Source organism: Balaenoptera musculus, chromosome 1 (genome assembly GCF_009873245.2).
Source record: "Balaenoptera musculus isolate JJ_BM4_2016_0621 chromosome 1, mBalMus1.pri.v3, whole genome shotgun sequence".
In the NCBI taxonomy this organism is placed as follows: Eukaryota; Metazoa; Chordata; class Mammalia; order Artiodactyla; family Balaenopteridae; genus Balaenoptera; species Balaenoptera musculus.
In genome coordinates, this window is record NC_045785.1 from 166,581,273 (window position 1) to 166,606,324 (window position 25,052).

Consider the following 25,052-nt stretch of genomic DNA (forward strand, 5'->3'; position numbering starts at 1 on the left):
GGGTTGGGGGGGAGGGATAAACTGGGAGATTGGAATTGACATATACACACTACTATATATAAAATAGATAACTAATAAGGACCTACTGTATAGCACAGGGAACTCTACTTAATACTCTTTAATGGCCTATATGGGAAAAGAATCTAAAAAAAAAAGAGTGGATATATGTATATGTATAACTGATTCACTTGCTATGCGCCTGAAACTAACACAACATTGTAAATCAACTATACTCCAATAAAAATTAAAAAAAAAAAGCTACCAAAACCTCATAATTCATAGCAACTATAAGATGCAGTCTAAATTTTTGGCAATTAACTTAGATTATATATGTATAACCTATATACATATAGATGTGTATGTATACATACACACACACACAAACTATATGTATATTTACACACAACTATATATATATGTACACCCAGCGATATGTATACATACATATACACACAGCTATATATATCAGACATTTTCCTTAAGTGCTTTTGGTTGACATCCTTAGTCTTTAGACTTTCTTGAAGTCAGGAACTAGGCCCTGGGCAGGGCACTACGCTTCCTCAGCCACTGGCTTTCTAGTTCCACTGACTGCCCTCCCGGGGCAATGACATAATTCTTCTTATATACCTTTGGTTAGGAGAAGGACTGGGAAACAGGCACAAGTGATATATTTCTGCTGCTCTCAGGTTTTTCTTGCAGTTGTGAATGACAGAGAAATGCAATCAGCGGGGACTGTGTTAGCGCTGTCAAGTGATCTCCAAAAGGCCTTTCTCTCTTATTTTGACTGCTTGGCTTTCTGTCATAGGTTACATGTCTCAGGGGTTTCGTAGTCTGCAGTACTGGGGCATAGCTTCTTCTTGTATTAGAGTGTGTCGTCTGTGGCTCAATAGCAATTTTGTTACACATGCTGTATTACTAATATTAATACTAATACTAATCATGTGGCCCTCTGGACCACTTCGTTCTTCCCTTCTCTTGCCCACTCTCTTCTTCATCCCACACCTTCTTTTTCTTCCTGTCTGCTTTTTTTTTTTTTAAATAAGCAGTGAATATTTATTGAGTGCTTACTATTATAATCTGTTACAATAGCACTGTTATAATCACTTTACACCTATTAACCCCTTCAATCCTCACAACCTTATGAGAGGGCACTATTATGATCCTCATTTTACAGTAGTGAAAACAGGCCCAGACAATTAAGGAACTTGTGCAAGACCATTCAGCCTCAAAACTTTCATCAGCCTATATCTCTTTACTGCTTTTTAGTTTTTGATCATTTTAATACTAATTTTTGAAGAAGACTTTATTTATTGATTTATTTTTGAAATAACAGTGGTGTGTGTGTTTTTTTTAATTTTATTTTTGGCCGCGCCGTGGGGCATGTGGGATCTTAGATCCCTGACCAGTGCTCGAACCCGTGTCCCCTGCATTGGTAGCACAGAGTCTTAACCACTGGACCTCCAGGGAAGTCCCTAGAGAAGACTTTAAATGATCAATTTCCTCAAGTTCTCACTGTAGGGATATTTTCCTGGAGGTGGGAAGGGAACGCATCATAGGTTCCCAGAATTTCGAGGATCATCTGGTATAAGGTGGAACCCTCAGATCCAAGAAGTTTGTGCATGCTTGTTAAGGACCCTCGGGGACCATTAAAAGACAAGATCATGCTTTACAAGGCTAAGGCAATGAATGGGACTAGAATTAGAATGTTCCCTGAATGGATTCTGTGTCTATTTTGGAGTGAGATATTTTTATTCATCTCCAAGCCAAAAGCAGATGTGTTTTTTTAGTAATGGTTAAAGTTCAGGGGTTGGGGATGGGGGAGGGAGAAGAGAGATCATCAGACTTCACCCTCAGATCTTTTTTGGAATGGGACAAGAGTATAAAACTAAAACAAACCAATAAAGAAACCTGCAAGGTTCCCCCACCCAGCTCCCTGAACTGACCAAGAGCAAACACTCATCTTCAAGGACCCGGATCCTTGGTTTTTCCCCGAGTCCTGGGGACAGTCCTTTTCTGGGTAACATTTACTTGGAACACAGCCTGTTGTCAACAGAAAGGCTCTATTTGGAATAAGCCTTCACGTAGGTCAGTCACCGAACTCTATCAGGTCATGCTGGGAGGGACCCATGGGGGTGAGGAGAATATTCTCTCCAATGGAGAACGGAGACAAGTACACAGAGGAGGCCAGCCTTGTCCTCTTTGGTGGCCAAGGGACCTGCACCTATGACAGAGAAACTGCATTTCTGAGAGCTGGGAGGGGGTGCCAGGCTCACGGACGTGTGATCTGAGCTCTCCCCCAGGGCTGCCTGCAGTTCACCTCTGGAAGGCGACCTTGTGAGCCAAGTTCCTAAAGGCGGCCAGGGATGATGCTGGGCCATGAGGGGGTGACGGAAGCGAGAGTGTGCCCTTTATGAAGGCTGTGAGCAAGAAAAGAGGATAAAATAGCTATACCACGTGTGGTGGTGGAGTGGGAGCGCCAAGTGAGCAATCAGCTCAAACTTCGCAGAATGCAAGGCAGGAAGCACCCGGAAGGGCAGGGTGGGACGGGTCGGTGCTCCCAGCTTATTAGGGAATCTGTAATGAATCGGGCGTCTGGGCACGTACGCGAAGGTGTTCACGTCCACCACTGCGAACACACCCCGCAGCAGTCAAGGTCCTTATCACTAAAAGCCAACAGTCACGGCCCGGATGGACTGGAGAAAAGGGGTCGTCGGGTGAACACCGCTTGTGTTTAGGGGGTGTCTGTGACGAGGGCCATCCAGGCACGCCCCCTCTTTTCGGCAGCTCCCCTCTCTGCCCACTTTCGTCCTTAGAAGGACAGACACTGGCCCGTGGCCACGTGCCAAGGGAGGCCGAGCCTCGAGGGAGGGGCAGGGGTCGGGGAGGCGGCGAAAGGTCCCTTAGATACGGCCGCCCGGCCCTTCCTTTAGACTCTGGACGTGCGGGGACCGGGGCCGCTCGGCCTCCGCCTCCGCCTTATAAGAAGCCCGGGCGCCGGCGGGCAGGGCGGCCCGGGAGGCGGGGACCAGGCCACGGCAGAGTCCAGGGCGCCGCGCCCCACCTGTGGCGGCGGGACGATCGGCCGGGCGGGGATGGGCCGCTACTCGGGCAAGACGTGCCGGCTGCTGTTCATGCTCGTGCTCACCGTCGCCTTCTTCGTGGCCGAGCTGGTGTCGGGCTACCTGGGCAACTCCATCGCGCTGCTGTCCGACTCCTTCAACATGCTGTCGGACCTGATCTCGCTGTGCGTGGGGCTGAGCGCCGGCTACATCGCCCGGCGCCCCCGCGGGGGCCTGAGCGCCACCTACGGCTACGCCCGCGCCGAGGTGGTGGGCGCGCTCAGCAACGCCGTCTTCCTCACCGCGCTCTGCTTCACCATCTTCGTGGAGGCCGTGCTGCGCCTGGCCCGGCCCGAGCGCATCGATGACCCCGAGCTGGTGCTCATCGTGGGCGCCCTGGGGCTGGCCGTCAACGTGGTCGGGCTGCTCATCTTCCAGGACTGCGCCGCCTGGTTCGCCTGCTGCGGCCGCCGCCGCCGCCAACAGCAGCGGCATCAGCAGCCGGCGGCCGGGGGCGGCCCTCGCGGCGTCTTCCCGGGTCCCCAAGGCGCCGAGGGCCGCTGGCACGCCGCCGCCCTGCCAGCCCCCGGCCGCGACTCGGCCGTGACCCTCCGGGTGGCCTCGGTGGACGAGAAGGGGGCGACCGTGTTCTCCAACGTAGCAGGTGCCTTTCGGTTGCATCTTCTGGACCGCGTTGCCCTTCCCTCCCCCGCGCGCCCAGTCCCTTCCTCCTCGCCCCACGCCCTCTTTTTACCTGTCTGCTTTAAAAAAAACAAAACAAAAAAACAAAAAAAAAAAAACACAACTATTTCCTCTGCCGGCCGGCTTTAAGTCTGTGCCGCTAACTGAACGTATTCCCCCGTTTCTTTTCTTTTTCCTCCTGGGTCCTCGGGCCCCCTTTGCTTCTTTTCCCCTCCCCCTATTCTCTTTGTATAGGAGTATTGATCCTCTTGGAAATCAGTTATTATTATTGGGCAACAGATAGCACTCCCCACCCCTCCCTCCTCCATTGGATACTATCTGCACTTTGTTTTTCTCCCTCCCCCTTTGCCCATCCTTCCGTCCCCCTGGGAGTTATGGGTTTGGGGTTCGGGGTGGATGGATTCCCACTGCCTCTTTGTTTGTTTGTTTGTTTGTTTGAACTTGAATGAAAGTGTGAAGGAAGTCCAAAGGTGAATCACAAGGCTGATTTAAAGGCCAAAATGTGCTACTCTGCTGTGTGTTTGGAGAGGTGGTGGTGGTGGTGGTGGGGGAGCTGATGAGGTAGTGGGCTTTGAAAATAACAAAACGCTTTTTTGAGTCCATTGGTTCTTTTTGTTTGTAGAACTTATACACAACACAAGGTTTCTTCTTTGAATGCAGGTGATTCCCTGACTACGCAGAATGAACCAGAAGAGACTATGAAAAAGGAGAAGAAGTCCGAAGCCCTGAATATCAGAGGTAGGATTGACTTGGGGTCAAGCTGAAATCCTTTTCAGCGTGACACATATGGACTGGGCTGGACTCTTCATTTCTGTTTGCCTTTTCATAGGTGTGTTAGAAAGTAGGCTGGTTACACGCAGAGACTATTACCTAGGTCTCTTGCCCAATCACAGCATCGATTCTGGGGGAGACAGAGTTGCTAATGATTTATCCTTGCTCCACTTAGGCCCATGCTCATGCTGCCTGCTCCAGAGTCTCACAGATCCCTGGCATGCTACCGCTTGATTTTGCCCGCCCGTGGATATTGCTAACATAAAATGCAGCCTGTTTGAATTGGATATCATTTTGATAAAGGTTGGAAGAGCGTAGGTGAGATCTATCCAAGGTTATGCCCCAAGTGACCTTGCTGACTGACCCGCATTGCCTCACTTATTTTGGCCAGAAAACTGCTCCTGAGATGGTCTGTTGGTTCAGTTGAGTCTCCACCTCAAGGTCCAAAGAGGGGGGTTCTGGGGAGACAGAGGAAGGCACATCCCTTGCATCCCTCCTACCATACGCTCAAGGTCACAAACCCAGGGCAAAGTTTAGCCCTGGGAGTTCAAAAGTGGGTTTCTCACCAGACACCAACATGGTACACTACATCTCCCCTTTCCAACTTCTTGGGCACAGATTTTGCTTCAGAGTGATTCAAGAAAGCCCAATTCCCAATCTGATGGAGAATTTCAACAGAAGTTATGCAGCCCTTTACATTTAGATGGTGTGAGGAAGCCTGAAGTGGGGCTTAGAGGTAAATAATACAAAGAAAAACAAATAATGCAGGAAACGCCTTCATTGCTGAGAGTCTCACATCTGTTTTACAAAGTGATGCCCAGAATGAATCTGGAGGGAAAATCAGAAAAGAACAACAGCAGCACATGAGCTCCTAAAAATTTCTAAATGAATTAGTTAAAAAAATTTAACTGCAACAGGGGAATTCCTAAAAAACATGGTGGTGAATCTTTTTGGAAAGAGCATCTGTGATGAGAACTCATAATCCTTTAGTTTATCCTTTTGTTTAGGTTCAGTTTAAATATAAATATATATATATAGAATATATATATTATTACTATGTATTACATATATAATATATATTAATAACATATATATTCTATATATATATATTTAATGGGTTTTTAAGATGGAGTTCACCATCATAGCACTTTACCTTTTCAAAGCACATTCTGTTTTTTATTCTTTCTTTAATTGAGATATTATTGGCATATAACACTAGTTTCAGGTGTACAACATAATGATTCGATCTTTGTATGTATTGTGAAATGATCACCACAGTATAAATATAAATACGTGAATAACAGTGTCTGGTTAACATCCATCATTATGCACAGTAACAATTTATTTTTTCTCATAATGAGAACTTTTAAGATCTATTCTCTTGGTAACTTTCAAATATATGGTACAGTATTATTATTTTTACCTTATTTTATTTATTATTATTTTTTAACACACATTTATTGGAGTATAATTGCTTTACAATGGTGTGTTAGTTTCTGCTTTATAACAAAGTGAATCAGCTATACATATACATATATCCCCATATCTCTTCCCTCTTGTGTCTCCCTCCCACCCTCCCTATCCCACCCCTCTAGGGGGTCACAGAGCACCAAGCTGATCTCCCTGTGCTATGCGGCTGCTTCCCACTAGCTATCTATTTTACATTTGGTAGTGTATATATGTCCATGCCACTCTCTCACTTTGTCCCAGCTTCCCCCTCCGCACCCGGTGTCCTCAAGTCCATTCTCTATGTCTGCGTCTTTATTCCTGCCCTGCCACTAGGTTCATCATTATAGTCACCCTGACTTACGTGGCATCTCCATGACTTATTTATCTTATAACTGGAAGTTTGTACCTTTTGACTCCATTCATCCATTTTGCCCACCCCTCCGCCACCTCTTTCAACCACCAATCTGTTCTCTGTATCTGAGCTTGCTTTTTTTTTTTTTTTTTTAAGATGCCACATACAAGTGAGCTTGTTGATTTTGTTGCTCAAGGAGACGTTTGTCCAGGTGCAAGCACTGCAGCAAAGGGTCCCAGGTCCCAGGTCCCAGCCTGTCTCACCACCATTTAAGACACACATATAGTGGGGTGAGGAGGGCTTAGGCAGGCGGATCTGGTTTGCGTTCTGTCTCTGCCTTCCACTAGCTATGTGACCTTGGGCAAGTAACGTTCCCTCTTTGACCTTCAGTTTCCTTATCTACATGAGGGAGATAATAGCAGTGCCGACATCTCTGTGTTGTTGTGAGAGATACATGGCTGATGGGAACAGCACAGAGGATTCGCTTAATGAATCGCCTTCCCATCAGTTCTGTGCACTTACTTCTCAGTGGGTTTTCAGACGTTGTTTCACGTCCTCTTTTTTTTTTTTTAATTTCTACAACATTTTATTTTTATTATGAATTATATATGCATAATAAGTGACTCAAATTTCAGCTAGACATAGAAATAACAAAATAAAACATCTTTTGACTAGCATGATAATAAGACATTATCCCTGAAAGTCTTTGAGATGGCAACATGCAACACAAATGTATTCAAGATAGCTGAGTCACTAACAAGTTTCAGAGCTACAGATTAGGTCACATCAATTTCCAAGCGTTCTACTGACTCTGTTATTCTATGATCCTGACAGTCAATAGCAAAAAGCAAATCACTGCAGTATTTCAACAGTTTATCCTGCCATACACACATACACACACACACACACACACACACACACACACACACCGGCTATGTTTTCGTTAGTTTTTTTTTTTTTTTGTATTTCCTTCAAGACTTCTTTTTATTTATTTATTTATTTATTTATTTATATTTTTGACTGTGTTGGGTCTTCGTTTCTGTGCGAGGGCTTTCTCTAGTTGCGGCAAGCGGGGGCCACTCTTCATCGCGGTGCGCGGGCCTCTCACTGTCGCGGCCTCTCTTGTTGCGGAGCACAGGCTCCAGACGCGCAGGCTCAGTAGTTGTGGCTCACGGGCCTAGTTGCTCCGCGGCACGTGGGATCTTCCCAGACCAGGGCTCGGACCCGTGTCCCCTGCATTGGCAGGCAGATTCTCAACCACTGCGCCACCAGGGAAGACCCCTTCGTTAGATTTTTATACACATTTTTTTCTAGTATCACGTCCTCTTCAGAACTAGCCTCTTCTAGAAGTGAGGCAGATGTTATTCTTATTCCCATTTCACCAGTGAGAATCTTGCTTCTCAGAGAGGTTGACTTTCACAAGATCCATGACTCACAGAGACTGTCAGGCCTGTGACTCTAAATGTAGCGCACCCGTCTCCCACGTTGCCTGACAAGCACATCCTCTTCTGCAGCCTCCTTTGAGTTCTCTGCTTGGAACACCTTTTCTCTGAGTTTCTCTGCCTGGGACTATTGCCTTTTGAAGTCTGTTTCCTCTTCAGAGTCTTGCACATCTCTCGAGAAGCCTTTCTTGAGATTTCTCATCACAGGGAATAATCCTCCGTCTGGAAGTTACTGACGCACTTATCCAGAATCCTGCCAGTGGACTGAGGTCCCCAGAAGATAATGACCATCTTTGCACGGGAGGCCAGAAAACACACAGCAATATCTCAGGAATTTAGTGAAATGAAGCTGTAAGCAGTTTTTCAGACTGAAGGTCACGATAGTTTGGGTTGTAAAATTAGTTTAGTAGAGTATGATCAGCATTTTGAAAACTAACTAGAATTGAATGAAATAGAATAGAAAATAGTAATAAATCCCGTGTAAGGATAGGTTTTGTTTTTTCAAGAAACATTTGTTTCAGTGTGTGTTTGTGCCTGGGCTAGGATGCAAAATAAGATTCTTACTGTGGATTATGTGAAAAATAAGTCTGAACACTCTTTTATATAATTCTTAGGGGCCAGTAATGAGATTTCTCAGAAGGAGAACCTGAAACTGGAATTTAGGACTTAGATGGGGCAGGATGCACAAAGGTTCTCAAGTCATACTATGGAGATTTATATACCCACACACTTTCTAGCTGTGTGCTCTTGGATAAGTTACTAAGCTACTCTGTGCCTCAGTTTCCTCATTTGTAGAGTGGAGAGAGTAACCACTTTAGAGAGTCCTTAAGAGGACTTAATGTGTAAATACATGCAACATACTTACAACAATGTCTGGTGCATATATGTTAGCTAGCATTACAGTTATAATTAAGTAAAAGGCAGAAGGTAATCTATGTCGTGGAGTTATGACTGATGAACCAGAAAATAGTTTTGTATTGAGTGCCTAGATTGTATGCCTCCAGTGCTAAAATACAAACAAAGGAAATGCAGAGTACGACCCTCACCTTCATGTTACTTACAGTCTAATGGAGGAAACGAGGCTGACATCCATGAAAAAGAGAATAACAGATGGTCTCAGGCAGTGAAAATGATGTCGAGTGCATATAGGAAATATTTGGTCTTCATAGTTTTATGGTAGTATTTTGTACTGTCCTGGAGAAGGTTAAAGCTTTGATTTTCAGTTCCTCCTGGAGAAACAAGCTGTGGAGACCAACTCTTGGGAACATTTTGAGTTTCTCTTTGTGGCTGAGGACAGGGACTGGGGAGTAAGAAGCTCCCGTAGGGGTGGGGTGGGAAGAAGGGGGCACAGAATTTTAAAACGGGAGTACTTAATGTATTTATTGAATCGGGACCCTATTACCATAAGTAAACACTCAGCCAGAAGGAGATGTGGGGATTCTTTTTATTCTTGTATTTTTTTGGTGGCGGGGGGAGGTTGCCACAAACTACATTTAGGGTGTTTACAAAATGCCATTCGACCTATGTTGCTACTCAGAATCTTAGAAGCGCTGCCAGGAGGAAGTAGCCTCTTCTAAGTGAAACTATTCAGTTGCAGCCATGAGTGAGTTGTTAGTATTTTAGATGATTATTAATTCCACTGAGTGAATCTGGGATACATGGAGGGACAAAGCAGATCTTTCTTAATCCATATACTTTCTTCTAGAGCAGCGCTTTGAAAACTTTTATGTGCATTTCAGTCACCTGGGGATCTTATTAAAATGCAGAATCGATTCAATAGATTGGAGGTGGGGCCTGAGATTCTTCCTTTCTCAGAAGCTTCTAGGTGATGTTGGTGCTTCTGGTCTGCAAACCATACTTTGGAAAGAAAGATTCTGATGTTGCTTTCTGTAAAAAAAAAAAAAAAACTTTGTGTTTATACTTTATAATCCTAACAAATCTCCACCCCATTCACTAAATCCCAGTTCAGTCTATGTCCAACAAACAATTGGACACTTAGATCTTCTTTAGAATTACACGCTTTCTGTATCATAACCGAAAACTTTCCAAGTGGTTCCCTTAAGTAAAGGCATCCACAATTTTTGTTATTATCTGTAGAATTTAAATGTTATTTTATTGTTACAAAGGGCTCTTTGTTTAGTGAGAATGTTGCTGGACACTGTGGTGGACATCTTAAACCAAAGGCAGTTTAAGTGACCACAGGCTAAGTGAGAAGTAAGTAAATGCATTTAGGGAAGGGGAAAATGGATCAAGGTAGAGGGAAGACAAAGAATAAGTAAATAAATAAATAAAAATATTACATTTATGCTGTAACAAACCATAATGGAAAAGAATATGACAAAGAATATGTATACCTGAATCACTTTGCTGTACACCAGAAACTAACACAACGTTGTAAATCAACTATACTTCAATTAGGAAGAAAAAGTTTGGGAATTCCCTGGTGGTCCAGTGGATAAGACTCTGTGGTTTTACTGCCGTGGGCCTGGGTTCGATCCCTGGTTGGGGAACTAAGATCCCACAAACCACGTGGCATGGCACAACCCCCCCCCTCCAAAAAGAAATTGTTTAAAACAATTTAAATCAAAGACACCTGTCTGAAAAAAAAAGAAACCATTTGCATAGCGTCTGTTTAAGGCTTGGTGCCCTCTGATGGGTGGTAGGTGGCAGCAAGGTGGCACCTTGAACTGGCACAGTCCCTCTTCCCACAGGTGTCTGCAGCTCAGAATCTTCCTAGGCTGTTCCAGGTTCTCTGGGTCCTGGGATGGTGACCTGAGGTTTTGTTTTCTGTGCAGCAGTGGCCATTGTTTTTTACTTTCGAATCCAGCCTGCTGTTCTAACTGAACAGAGAACAAATAGCAACAGGTATTCATAGACTTGGGAAGCCAAGTCAGTGAGTGTCACGTGGGCTTTATTGGTCTTTCTTTCTTCCCCGCAGGGGTACTTTTACATGTGATGGGAGATGCCCTGGGGTCGGTGGTTGTGGTGATTACGGCCATCATATTCTATGTGCTTCCCCTGAAACATGAGGACCCATGTAACTGGCAGTGCTACATTGACCCCAGCCTGACTGTCATCATGGTCATCATCATTTTGTCATCTGCCTTCCCACTCATCAAGGAGACTGCTGCCATTCTGCTGCAGATGGTCCCCAAAAGCGTCAACATGGAAGAGCTGAGTAAGTCATGCAATTCTTATCTCGAACCACTGCCCAGTGAATGTTCTTCAGGCCAAAGGGCCAGCATTATTTCAGAGCAGTGTTTGATTTATGTATCCTGAAATACTTTAAATCACAAAGCAATAGAGACATCCTCACATGTTTTGTAGATGACTGCTGCTACTAAAATGACTCGCAGCTCCGAGAACCAAAGGTCCCTTTTAGCCCATCATTCTCTGACTCTACTGCAAATTTTTAAGAATGTGTTGCTTGGGCAATACCTATTCCTGGGCTATTTATTTACCTTCATGTCAGAGATTTATTCTAACTCAGATAAGGCCACTCTGCCCAGGACTTGATTTTTATTTCCCCTATTCTGAAAACATGAGTCATTCCTTCCTATTCTAGATCCTACTTTTTAGTTAACTGATTTTTGTGGGCACGCAAGTCACCGTGTGTCCTATAACACAGTAAAATGGACCAGATTTAAATTCACTCATTCAGTAGTGGAATCTGTTTCTTTGCTTTGCTCAAATAGAAGGTCAAACTCTCACTTGAGTTTATGTGCATCTGAGGATATAACATTTTTATAGACTTTATAGAATGTCTGAATGGGAACTCTCCAGATGTTGGTGAGAAACTGAATGTGCAATTTTAGTTCTAGTGTTTCTAAATGGAGATGAAGTTTTTATAGGAAAAAAATTTTTTTCATGAATATTTGCTATTATTCTATCTATCATTACTTCATCAGTGAGCCAGTAAACATGAACTATAGCCCAGGCCCACTCTGCAGCTGAAAGTCGGAAGACCTTATTTCATGACAAATAGCTGAAATTAGATTTGATGGGCCTTAATATATTGAACAGCCATGGCTAGCCTTTCCTCCTACAGGCATGATTTACAGTGTGACTGTCCTGAATGCCTACTGTTTGCCCAGTGCTGCAGGCAGAGGATGACGGAGGTAAAAGAGGCTCCAAGGAGCAGATATACAGCATCATTTTCCTCCAGGGGCTTGTTTGCCAATGGAAAAAACAAAATAAGCATATACAAAGCAATTTATGATATATATTGGCTTATATTGCCTTTTAACAAAGTAATATATATATATTGAAAAGCAGATATTAAAAAAATTAGATTGTAATAATGATAGCAACACTTTTATGATACTTATTACATGCTAGGTAATATTGTCCACGTGCTTTACTTATATTAACTCATTTTAATCCTTAAAATAAACTTATGAGGTGCTGTCATTATCATTCCTAATTTACACATAAGGAAACCAAGGCACAGAGGGACTGGGTAAATTTTACAAGGTCATGCAGGTAGTAAATGATTAACTGGGATTCAAACTCTAGGTGGCTACAGGTTGTTCATAATCACTGTTCAATACCATCTTTCTAAATACATACTAATTTTAGAAAGTATGGAAAATATAGAAAGCCTAAATAAGGAAATAGAAATCTCTCATAATCCTACCACCCAGAAATTACCACTCTTAATATTTTTGTGTCAGTCATTCAATAAAACAAGACTTAATCTACCTAAAAAAATCATTTTTTTGTGTATATATATACACTGATGTTTCATTTTTTTAAAAAAGGAAAGATAAGCAAAATAAGATGAGAGAGAAATATGCAGCAGATGAAGGAGCAAAGTAAAAACCCACCAGACCAAACAAATGAAGAGGAAATAGGCAGTCTACCTGAAAAAGAATTCAGAGTAATGATAGGAAAGATATCCAAAATCTTGGAAATAAAATGGAGAAAATACAAGAAACATTTAACAAGGACCTAGAAGAACTAAAGAGCAAATAAACAATGATGAACAACACAATAAATGAAATTAAAAATTCTCTAGAAGGAATCAATAGCAGAATAACTGAGGCAGAAGAACGGATAAGTGACCTGGAAGATAAAATATTGGAAATAACTACCATGGAGGAGAATAAAGAAAAAAGAATGAAAAGAATTGAGGACAGTCTCAGAGACCTCTGGGACAACATTAAATGCACCAACATTCGACTTATAGGGGTCCCAGAAGAAGAAGAGAAAAACAAAGGGACTGAGAAAATATTTGAAGAGATTATGGTTGAAAAATTCCCTAATATGGGAAAGGAAATAGTTAATCAAGTCCAGGAAGCACAGAGAGTTCCATACAGGATAAATCCAAGGAGAAACACACCAAGACACATATTAATCAAACTATCAAAAATTAAATAAAAAGAAAAAATATTAAAAGCAGCAAAGGAGAAGCAACAAATAACATAAAAGGGAATCCCCATAAGGTTAACAGCTGATTTTTCAGCAGAAACTCTACAAGCCAGAAGGGAGTGGCAGGACATATTTAAAGTGATGAAAGGGAAAAACCTACAACTAAGATTACTCTACCCAGCAAGGATCTCATTCAAATTCAACAGAGAAATTAAAAGCTTTACAGACAAGCAAAAGCTAAGAGAATTCACCACCACCAAACCAACTTTACAACAAATGCTAAAGGAACTTCTCTAGGCAGGAAACACAGGAGAAGGAAAACACCTACAATAACAAACCCAAAACAATTAAGAAATGGTAATAGGAACACACATATCAATAACTACCTTAAATGTAAATGGATTAAATGTTCCAAACCAAAAGACATAGACTGGCTGAATGGATACAAAAACAAGACTCATATATATACTGTCTACAAGAGACCCACTTCAGACCAAGGGACACATACAGACTGAAAGTGAAGGCATGGAAAAAGATATTCCATGCAAATGGAAATCAAAAGAGAGCTGGAGTAGCAGTTCTCATATCAGACAAAATAGACTTTAAAATAAAGACTATTACAAGAGACAAAGAAGGACACTACATAATGATCAAGGGATCAATCCAAGAAGAAGATATAACAATTGTAAATATTTATGCACTCAACATACGAGCACCTCAATACATAAGGCAAATGCTAAGAGCCATAAAAGGGGAAATTGACAGTAACATAATCATAGTAGGGGACTTTAACACCCCACTTTCACTGATGGACAGATCATCCAAAATGAAAATAAATAAGGGAACACAAGCTTTAAATGACACATTAAACAAGATGGACTTAATTGATATTTATAGGACATTGCATCCAAAAACAACAGAATACACTTTCTTCTCAAGTGCTCATGGACCATTCTCCAAGATAGATCATATCTTGGGTTACAAATCAAGCCTTGGTAAACTTAAAAAAATTGAAATCGTATCAAGTAACTTTTCCGACCACAATGCTATAAGACTAGATATCAATAACAGGAAAAAAACTGTAAAAAATACAAACACATGGAGGCTAAACAATACACTACTAAATAACCAAGAGATCACTGAAGAAATCAAAGAGGAAATCAAAAAATACCTAGAAACAAATGAGAATGAAAACACGATGACCCAAAACCTATGGGATGCAGCAAAAGCAGTTCTAAGAAGGAAGTTTATAGCAATACAATCCTACCTCAAGAAACAAGAAAAAATCTCAAACAACCTAACCTTACACCTAAAGCAATTAGAGGAAGAAGAACAAAAAAACTCCAAAGTTAGCAGAAGGAAAGAAATAATAAAGATCAGATCAGAAATAAGTGAAAAAGAAATGAAGGAAACAATAGCAAAGATCAATAAAACTAAATAAAAACTAAATAATAAAACCTTTTTCAGGTTCTTTGAGAAGATAAACAAAACTGATAAACCATTAGCTAGACCCATCAAGAAAAAAGGGGAGAAGACTCAATTCAACAGAATTAGAAATGAAAAAGGAGAAGTAACAACTGACACTGCAGAAATACAAAGGATCATGAGAGATTACTACAAGCAACTCTATGCCAATAAAATGGACAACCTGGAAGAAATGGACAAATGCTTAGAAAAGCACAAACTTCCGAGACGGAATCAGGAAGAAATAGAAAATATAAACAGACCAATCACAAGCACTGAAATTGAAATTGTGATGAAAAATCCTCCAATAAACAAAAGCCCAGGACCAGATGGCTTCACAGGGGAATTCTATCAAACATTTAGAGAAGAGCTAATGCCTATCCTTCTCAAACTCTTCCAAAGTATAGCAGGAACACTCACAAACTCATTCTATGAGGCCACAATCACCCCAATACCAAAACCAGACAAAGATGTCACAAAGAAAGAAAACTACAGGCCAATATCACTGATGGACATAGATGCAAAAATCCTCAATGAAATACTAGCAAACAGAATCCAACAGCACATTAAAAGGATCATATACCATGATCAAGTGGGGTTTATCCCAGGAATGAAAGGATTCTTCAATATACACAAATCAATCAATGTGATACACCATATTAACTTATTGAAGGAAAAAAACCATATGATCATCTCAGTAGGTGCAGCAAAAGCTTTCGACAAAATTCAACACCAATTTATGATAAAAACCCTGCAGAAAGTAGGCATAGAGGGAACTTTCCTCAACATAATAAAGGCCATATATGACAAACCCAAAGCCAACATCATTCTCAATGGTGAAAAAAAGGAAACCATTTCCACTGAGATCAGGAACAAGACAAGACTGCCCACCCTCACCACTATTATTCAACATAGTTTTGGAAGTTTTAACCACAGCAGTCAGAGAAGAAAAATAAATAAAAGGAATCCAAATCGGAAAAGAAGAAGTAAAGTTGTCACTGTTTGCAGATGACATGATACTATACATAGAGAATCCTAAAGATGCTACCAGAAAGCTACTAGAGCTAATCAATGAATTTGGTAAAGTAGCAGGATACAAAATTAATGCACAGAAATCTGTAGCATTCCTATACACTAATGATGAAAAGTCTGAAAGAGAAATTAAGGAAACAGTCCCATTTACCATTGCAACAAAAAGAATAAAATATCTAGGAATAAACCTACCTAAGAAGACAAAAGACCTGTATGCAGAAAACTATAAGACACCGATGAAAGAAATTAAAGATGATACAAACAGATGGAGAGATATACTATGTTCTTGGATTGAAAAAATCAACCTTGTGGAAATGGCTCTACTACCCAAAGCAATCTACAGATTCAATGCAATCCCTATCAAAATACCAATGGCATTTTTCACAGAACCAGAACAAAAAATTGTGCAATTTGTATGGAAACACAAAAGACCCCGAATAGCCAAAGCAATCTTGAGAAAGAAAAACAGAGCTGGAGGAATCAGGCTCCCTGACTTCAGACTATGCTACAAAGCTACACTAATCAAGACAGTATAGTACTGGCACAAAAACAGAAATATAGATCAGTGGAACAGGGTAGAAAGCCCAGAGATAAACCCACACACATATAATCACCTTATCTTTGGTAAAGGAGGCAAGAATATTCAATGGAGAAAAGCCTCTTCAATAAGTGGTGTTGGAAAAACTGGACAGCTACATGGAAAAGAATGAAATTAGAACACTCCCTAACACCATACACAAAAATAAATTCAAAATGGATTAAAGACCTAAATGTAAGACCAGACACCATAAAACTCTTAGAGGAAAACATAGGCAGAACAGTCTATGACATAAATCACAGCAAGATCCTTTTTGACCCACCTCCTGGAGAAAGGGAGATAAAAACAAAAACAAATGGGACCTAATGAAACTTAAAAGCTTTTGCACAGCAAAGGAAACCATAAACAAGATGAAAAGACAACCCTCAGAATGGGAGAAAATATTTGCAAACGGAGCAACTGACAAAGGATTAATCTCCAAAATATATAAGCAGCTCATGCAGCTCAATATCAAAAAAACAGACAACCCAATCCAACAATAGGCTGAAGACCTAAATAGACATTTCTCCAAAGAAGATATTCATGTTGCCAACAAACACATGAAAGCATGCTCAACATCACTAATCATTAGAGAAATGCAAATCAAAATTACAATGAGGTATCACCTCACACCAGTCAGAATAGCCATCATCAAAAAATCTACAAACAATAAATGCTGGAGAGGGTGTGGAGAAAAGGGAACCCTCTTGCACTGTTGGTGGGAATGTAAATTGATACAGCCCCTATGGAGAACAGTATGGAGGTTCCTTAAAATACTAAAAATAGAACTACCATATGACCCAGCAATCCCACTACTGGGCATATACACTGAGAAAACCATAATTCAAAAAGAGTCATGTACCACAATGTTCATCGCAGCACTACTTACAATGGCCAGGACATGGAAGCAACCTAAGTGTCCATCGACAGATGAATGGATAAAGAAGATGTGGCACATATGTACAATGGAATTTTACTCAGCCATAAAAAGAAACAAAATTGAGTTATTTGTATTGAGGTGGATGGACCTAGAGTCTGTCATACAGAGTGAAGTAAGTCAGAAAGAATAAAACGAATACCATATGCTAACACATATATATGGAATCTACAAAAAAAAAACGTTCTGATTAAACTAGGGGCAGGACAGGAATAAAGACAGAAATGTAGAGAATGGACTTGAGGACACGGGGAGGGGGAAGGGTAAGCTGGGATGAAATGAGAGAGTGGCATGGACATATATACACTACCAAACGTAAAATAGATAGCTAGTGGGAAGCAGCCGCATAGCCCGGGGAGATCAGCTCTGTGCTTTGTGACCACCTAGAGGGGTGGGATAGGGAGGGTGGGAGGGAGGCTCAAGAGGGAGAGGATATGGAGATATATATACGTATAGCTGATTCCCTTTGTTATACAGCAGAAACTGACACAACGTTGTAAAGCAATTATACTCCGGTAAAGATGTTAAAAAAAAAAAGAGGAAAAAATATCATACCACATATACATTCTAGCTATTTGCCTTTTCACTTAAAAATACATTATATACCCTTTCTCATATCCTTAAATATGCAACTTACTTTTTCACAGCTGTATCATATTCTATCACATAATTGATTTAACGATTTCCATTTTTTTTCATTAACACAAAAAGCATTGCCCAAACCATTCTTGTACATAAATATTTGGTTATTTCTTTTGGTTAAATTCCTAGTATTAGAATTGCTGGTAAAGGTTTTTGATCCACACTGCCAAATCCCCTTTAAAAAAGGCTTTATATTCCCACTTTATACTTTATATACTTTATATTCCCACGCCAGTCCATCATAGTGTCGAATGCCTTGTAAACTCAACCACCCGGGGCATTTTCGGGAGGGGATTGTTATGAAACTTATTTTCTTGAATTGCCTTTTATGGACTAACAGTGTATGGTAGAGGAATTCAGAGAGGAAGAAGAAGATTATGGGAAAATGTATGGGAAGATGTACCCATATACGGTACAGCTATTTTTCTTCCTGTTATTCTTAGTAACTACATCATTCTGGTGCAAATGCTTAAGGGGACCCTATCCTCCCCTGGTGGTTCCATGTTTCAAATGGAGCCCTCACCTTGGTTATTGTTTCCTCTTCCCTGTTCTAGTGAGTAAGCTCTCTGCCGTGCCCGGAATTAGCAGTGTCCATGAAGTTCACATCTGGGAACTTATAAGTGGGAAGATCATTGCCACTCTGCACATCAAGTATCAGCAGGACGGGGGAGATCAGGATGCCAGTATAAAAATTCGAGAAATCTTCCACAACACGGGAATCCACAATGTGACCATCCAGTTTGAGAAGGTGGACCTGAAGGGGCCCCTAGAGCAAAAGGACTTGCAGTTGCTCTGTAGCTCACCCTGCATCTCCAAGGGCTGCAGCAAGCAGCTGTGCTGTCCCCCCGGGGTGCTGCCTCTGGCCCACATCAATGGCTGTGCCGAGCACAATGGCTGTCCCCCACTGGACTTGTCCCGGAGTGATGGCCTTGGGAGACGACAAACAGCAGAAGTGGCTCTTGAAGTATCTTTGGAAGGTTGTCTGAGTGACCACGGACAAGCTCTTAGCAAATCTCAGGAGGACTCACGTTATATCAACAGCACACATTTTTAGTTTGGTGCCCACATCAGTAAGCTGTATAGGCGAGGCACTTTGGAACCACTAGCTGGGCTTGTGGGAAGAGATTTGTGGGTCATAGACTCTGATCACACTCACAGTGTGCACACGCTCTGTGTTCAGTAGGGGGTTGGCTGTTTGGGATGTTAGTTGAACTTGTCTGTTAATTTTTATGTGACCGAGAACCCTTTTACATTATCCTGGGTGTTTCATGCTGCTCTTCAACAGTTTTGTTTGAACATTTATTTTCCGAAGCAAATGCACTAGTATACGTATCAGGGACATTGAAGGCTGGGACTCAATAATTGCGGACACAGGATTCAAAGTAGTTTTTGTTTGAAATTGCTTAGAACTGCTAGCTGACTCTCAGGTGAGCTCATAGCCAAGCACATCAAAAAAAACTTAAGAACCATAATAGCTATATTCTTTTCTATTCCACTGGGAGATCATAAAAGAGGAAAGTTAGGTAGTCCTATAACTGCAGAAATTTTTTTCTTTGACTAATTTTTGAATAAACGTAAAACAAATACCTAGTAAGGTAGAAAATATTCTCAGAACATTAGAGGACGTCAAGTTTATTGGGGGTGGGGAAAGGCAGGAAGAAAATGCATTTTGATGATTTCTTCATTTTGAGAGGTAGAGAGAAAAAGACTTTCTGCTGTGAACTGAACTACAGCTATAGGATGTTTCAAATGTTCAAATACATAAGATGCTTTTTTTTTTCACTTGGAAGTGTGGGAATATTTCTACTTCTTTAAGTATGACACAGTACTTATATACTGTCTTTTAGAGTCAGTCTAGTTAGGACTGTTTTCACTTATTGCTTATTAATGATTTACTAATTTGCCCAAATTTCCCTTCAGTGTTCTTTTATATGATCACATTGATCTATGTAGCATTTACCAGGAGAAAATGAGTATTCTCGGGATAGGAAAATATATGGCATTGAGTATGCATTCTTGCCCAAAAAATAAGCTAGATTGACTTTCCTTTAATTAGACATATTTTAAAGTATTTACTATAGTTGCCAACTAGTAATTTGATGGAAAAGTGTATGTCCAAGGGAGAGATGAGAATTAATTAAATTGCTGCCTTTAATGTGTTTCAAGGAGCTTACATTTTTCTTTTATGTCTCTTGACCCATATTATCAAGTTCAAATACATCTATTAGAATCTGATTTTCGTTCCATGTACTGGAGAAACATCTGGCATGAATTTAACAAACTGTTTAGGCAGCAATATTTTCATCAGAACAGTCTCAAAATAAGTATAAGAAAACAGGAGGTGCCTCGCTAAAGAACTAGAATCTTTTTTGATGGGTTGCAAAATTGACTGAAAAAGATCATCCCTCAGGCTCTCAGCATTGAGTCTGCACAGTTTAGAATCTTCACAGTTCTCATCAGAAATGCTGGATTGGGAACAGAAAAAGCACCCACATTTTTCAACACAAACACCATTTAAAAAACTGTCATAGTTTTAAATTCTAAGGCTGAAATAAAGAAGCAGCTGTGATCAGTAGATAGGAAAATTTTTATTCCTTGAAAATTTATTATCCGAGTTTAAATTGGCCATGAATTAGGTAAATAGAAAAATGCCTAAATATGTTTTTATCCCTAGGAGTTTATTAAGCATATATACTTAATAGTATTATATAGTATGTACTATAGTGTATATATACTTAATAGCTACAATGGGGGTAGATATAAGGCAACATTTTTACTCTTAATATTAAAAGCATGGCATGTACTCACACAAAACAGAGGATTCTCTGTGAAACTCACCACAGTAATATGTGGACCAAATTCTCTTGTATAAATGTTGGTTGAGATGCACTGATTAGAGCCAAAGAAGAAATGTCTCTCACTTCCATATTTGAAAGTCTAATTTGATTTCATATCATTCTGCTTTTATTAAAAGGGAAAAATTATAATTTTATAATTTTTTTTGCAGCTGGGTAAAGGAATGCATATTAGTTTACATCCAAATAATGTTCTTTAATTAATCTCTAAAGTATTTTTCTGGAAAGGAAAAGGCTCTTAATTCCAAGATAATTAAATCTAACCTCAGAAAATTATCTTGATGGACATTTATGAACATACCAAATTATGGAATGCAGTCAATGTGAAATAGTACCTTTTGAAGACAGTTGGGCTCGGTGTGTTTAATAATGTCCAAACAAGCTAATTAAGTGCAATATTTTTCTATTGGGTTAGGTGCTTGCATTTGCCACTCAGGCTCTGTGATGCCTGCTGTATGGTGTTTTTACTTGGGTTTTACTCTCCCTTTAGTTGTCCTGCATTTTAATTCTCCCAAGGAAACAAAAATATTTTCTTTTTTCCTTTGAATGAGCCCTGCAAAGTGGCAGTGGTGCCTAAACAACACTGTTTTCTTTTCTGAGATTAGAAAAATACTGCTACTCAGTTTCGCGTTCCTGTGTGCTTAGGTTAGTTCCAGAAAATTCTCTCTTTTTTTTTTAGAAACTGAAAATAATTTTTTAAGAGTCTAGGGAATCCTCTGTGTGTCAGATCAGGACCAGCCATCAGGTGTTCTAACCTGGGGAAGAGGGATAGCCTCTTATTTCTATGGAAAGAGTCCTTTCCGCATTATTTCAGCACCAGCTATAGGAAAAACTAAGTTTGCTTTTATTTTCCAACTTTCAACTCTGTTTGTGAAAATAGAGGTTACTTTTTTTTTTTCATGATATTTGTCTGTTATGAATACCCGTGGGGCTACCAGGTTCCATTGTTGACAGAAAAATATATTATCCCTTTAATTTTTTGATCAATAAAATAGGGAGACATTGAGGAAGAATTTAGAATACTCTCCATGTTTAGTTACGTTTTTTTCCTTCTTTCTTTTTTTTTTTTTTTTTTTTGCCACCAGCTGGCCAAACTCTAGTGGAGGTAAATCAGGAACTTCAAAGTTCAGTAGGAATGGGTGCTTTGAATGTCAAAGAAATCACTGGGGTAGATTTTGGATCATAATAAACTGCCTTTTGAGGTAGTAAGAGCTTTTGCTATGCTTCTTCAATCTCCTTGTCCTTGACATTTGAACTGGATAGCTCCTTGTTGTGCGGGGCTGTCTTGGCCTTGTAGGATTTTTAGCAGCATCTCTTGGCTTCTACCCCCTAGATGCCAGTAGCATACCCCCAAGTTGTGACAACCAACAATGTCCCCAGACATTGTCACAGGTCCGCTGGGGAGCAGAATAGCCCCTAGTTCTAAGCCACTGACTTAACCTAAGGGTCCTTGAGGGATATTGTTGATGAAAGCCCTTCCAGGGCCCAGTAATCCTTTTAATCTAATCACTCTGCAGAATTTGCTCTTTAAAAAAAATATTTTTAAAGGCTAGATAAAACTATTTATAAAAATACAGTCGTCTTTACATAGAACAATGTAATTTGGAAAATAAAGCCCTTATAAATCTGACTATACAGATCAGTCAATATAACCGTGAATGAAATGTTCTCACTGTTCTGTGATGATCTCTTCAACTCATGAATATCCTCAGTTTGATGAACTCACTGCTAAATGAGAAGGGGTTACATCAGCACAATTGATTCTTGGAGTTAAGGTGTTTAATTTCCCACCAGTTTTAAACTTGATGATGTTTTTTTTGTTACTGGTTTCTGACAAACAGCGCATCTTAGTGCAATGACAAATTTGGATGTTAAAAACATTTTTTTATTGTTCATGACTCACTTAATCCTTTGCCAAATCATATCCATTTTTTTCCAAGAGGACAAAATACATTTCCTGCTTTTAAATGATCCCGCGTGTGATGTATCTTCACACTCTTGCAATTAAAGATCGCAGGAAAGACTGGTTTAAAAAAAACGAGGAAACGCAACCTAATTTGGGTTTCTAATTTAGGCTTAGTAAGCATGCTTATTGTATAGCCCTTGTCGTTCACTTGATAAATTGTCACCTATTTGTGCTTCTGAGTGTATTTGCATGTGATTAGCCACAGGAATAAAACAGGAATGAAGCCGTTGAATCGGGGAACTAGCTGCTCAAACGGAACTTGCATCAGACCCTAATCCTCACTGTAATCTCAATGTTCTTATGAATTTGCAGTTTAGCTAAAGAAAATGTGCATTTTTTTCCGGAACTTTTCAGGTGTTTCATTCTGGACTTTTTTTGTTTACGTGGAACTTTCTTGCTTATTGCTAGATGGATCAACGGTCTCCTCTTGGTACAAAGCCAGGCCAGAGACACTGAACCTGCTCTGCATTCTGATGGGAATAACCTGGAAAGGATGATGATTTTCAAGGGAGAATGACCCCTTCCTGGAGGTCTGAAATTATGTTACAGTATTGTGGAGTTTTGTTGCTCGAGGTCTTCCTTCTGTCCTCACAGGTGATTTTGCCAAAGTATAATTGTCACATTTGGGGGAATTATTAAAACTCTAAGATACAAAGATTCAATAACTCATCGCTAATTGCATGTGAAGTCCCCCAGTGATGTATGCACAGATGCATACCTTTAAAAGTGAAGATGTTCAATGGTGCTATCGATAAAAAGTTTTTAAAATAAACACATGACTGAGAGATATGTTTGTGAAAATTAAACAGATAATGCAAACTAGCTGAACGCACTTTGTCTTTGTCACTTTTACTCTAGTCAATTTCCACTCAGTAACTCCGTGGATTGATTTTAATAATTCGGGACTAATTCTGTCTCCATTTCACACCCCTCTGCCACTCTCCACTCTTGGCAGAAATGTCACCAGTTGACCCAGCTACCTTACTTACTGTAACCTGGACTGATCTGGTTTTCTAGTGGGGCTTGTTTGGCCCTGGCTACCCAGTGCGTTTGTGTAGGAGGGGAGCTCCTGGGATTTAGGGAATGGTGAGAGGTTAGGCTTTTTTTGGGAGAGACCCTATAGATTTGAAAATCTCTCCAATGAATTGACTGGCATCTTTATGACTATTGAATAAGGGGAACAGTCTTCCACTTCTTTCAATTGCTTTTATCCTACCCATCAGTCAACTGATTAATCGGCTTATACTTATTGTAAACCATGTACAAGTGCTTCTTGCCTCTAAGGAGTTTATAGTCTATATGTGAAAAAGGCAGTCCACCTTTGTGGGAGTTTAAAGAGAGCTACCTGTAGCCTGGATGGCCGGGAAGTGGGGGGGGATCTTGTGCTGGAGGGGTTCTGGTGCTCAAATGTGCACATTCTAAGCCCTGGGCAACATCTGCAAAAGGAGAGGGTTACATAATATTTCATGACCATTAGCTTCCTTCAGCAATAAGAGTCTGGAGTATGGAGCAGGGGTGAAAGTACTCAGTACTCTAGGGCTTAGGCTCCAGAATCTCTGACTACTCCGTTTAAAAGAGAACCCAGCCTCTCTCTGTGTCTCTTACCTTCCTTAATGTTTCTTCATAGCACTGTCGCTTGGTAACATTGTATTACGCATTTGTTTATTTCCTGTCTCTCCAAATAGAATAAGGCTTTGTATAATCCACCATTGTGTTCTTCAGCCACTATCCCAGTGCTTGGAACAGTGTCACAGTACCTGGCACATGAATGAATGAATGAATGAATGAACACATGAATGAATGAATAGGTTCAACACTTGGTGTTCCTGGTTGGAGGCTTTGGACAAATCATTGAACTTCACTGTGCTTCAGTTTTCTTATCTATGAATGAGGTTAATGATGAAAGTCTGTGTTACCTTCCTTACAGGGTTATTGTAGGAATCCTAGGAGATCAAACAAGTGAGAGCAGAGTTAAATGTCAATGGATTTTATTATCTTATGCTTTCAATCTGGCGCTCGCATCCTTCCTGCTCTTATCCCGTCTCCTCTCATCTCTGTAATCCCATTTTGTCAGTTAAATACCACTTAAAGCTAAATGGCACTAAACAGTGGTACCATCAACATGGGTAAAAGTGAAGAGGAGTGAATGAAGAGTCAGGGAGAGTGCAGAAGATTTCCATTTGAAAGTAGCCTTGGAATAGTTCAGTGGGTGAAGAAACAGGGAGAGGACAACCCATCTGGAGAGCTGAGACTTCATTCCCTAGGCAGCAGGCGCTAAGCTTTTGTAGGAGGGATGTTGGAGGGTGCACACTGGGGAAATACCAGGAACAAAAGTTTTTGGTGAAACGATTTTATGCAGACATCTTCCCCACCATGATCTATGCTGCTCTGTGTTCAGTGTTCAGCAGACCTACCACCTCGTCTCCCACCTCAC

The 25,052-nt window shown here is 40.6% G+C and overlaps 1 protein-coding gene and 1 long non-coding RNA gene across 3 annotated transcripts in view; one reads left to right on the forward strand and one right to left on the reverse strand.

Moving 5' to 3' along the window:
- The window catches only part of SLC30A10 (solute carrier family 30 member 10), a 46,470-nt gene extending 23,072 nt beyond the window's left edge, over positions 1–23,398 (forward strand). The window contains exons 1-4 of one of the 2 annotated variants that reach the window (XM_036835061.1): positions 2,956–3,723; positions 4,422–4,499; positions 10,714–10,953; positions 18,352–23,398. In XM_036835061.1, the coding sequence (XP_036690956.1) occupies positions 3,093–3,723; positions 4,422–4,499; positions 10,714–10,953; positions 18,352–18,851 (1,449 nt within the window). In that variant the 5' untranslated portion in view covers positions 2,956–3,092 and the 3' untranslated portion in view covers positions 18,852–23,398. Of the gene's footprint in view, positions 1–2,955; positions 3,724–4,421; positions 4,500–10,713; positions 10,954–18,351 lie in introns of those variants that run through there. The other variant, XM_036835070.1, reaches the window with a different exon arrangement.
- Positions 9,224–25,052, reverse strand: part of LOC118885896 — a 48,179-nt gene continuing 32,350 nt past the window's right edge. The window contains exon 5 of the long non-coding RNA XR_005017580.1: positions 9,224–9,662. This is a non-coding gene — a long non-coding RNA (uncharacterized LOC118885896). The remainder of the gene's footprint in view (positions 9,663–25,052) is intronic.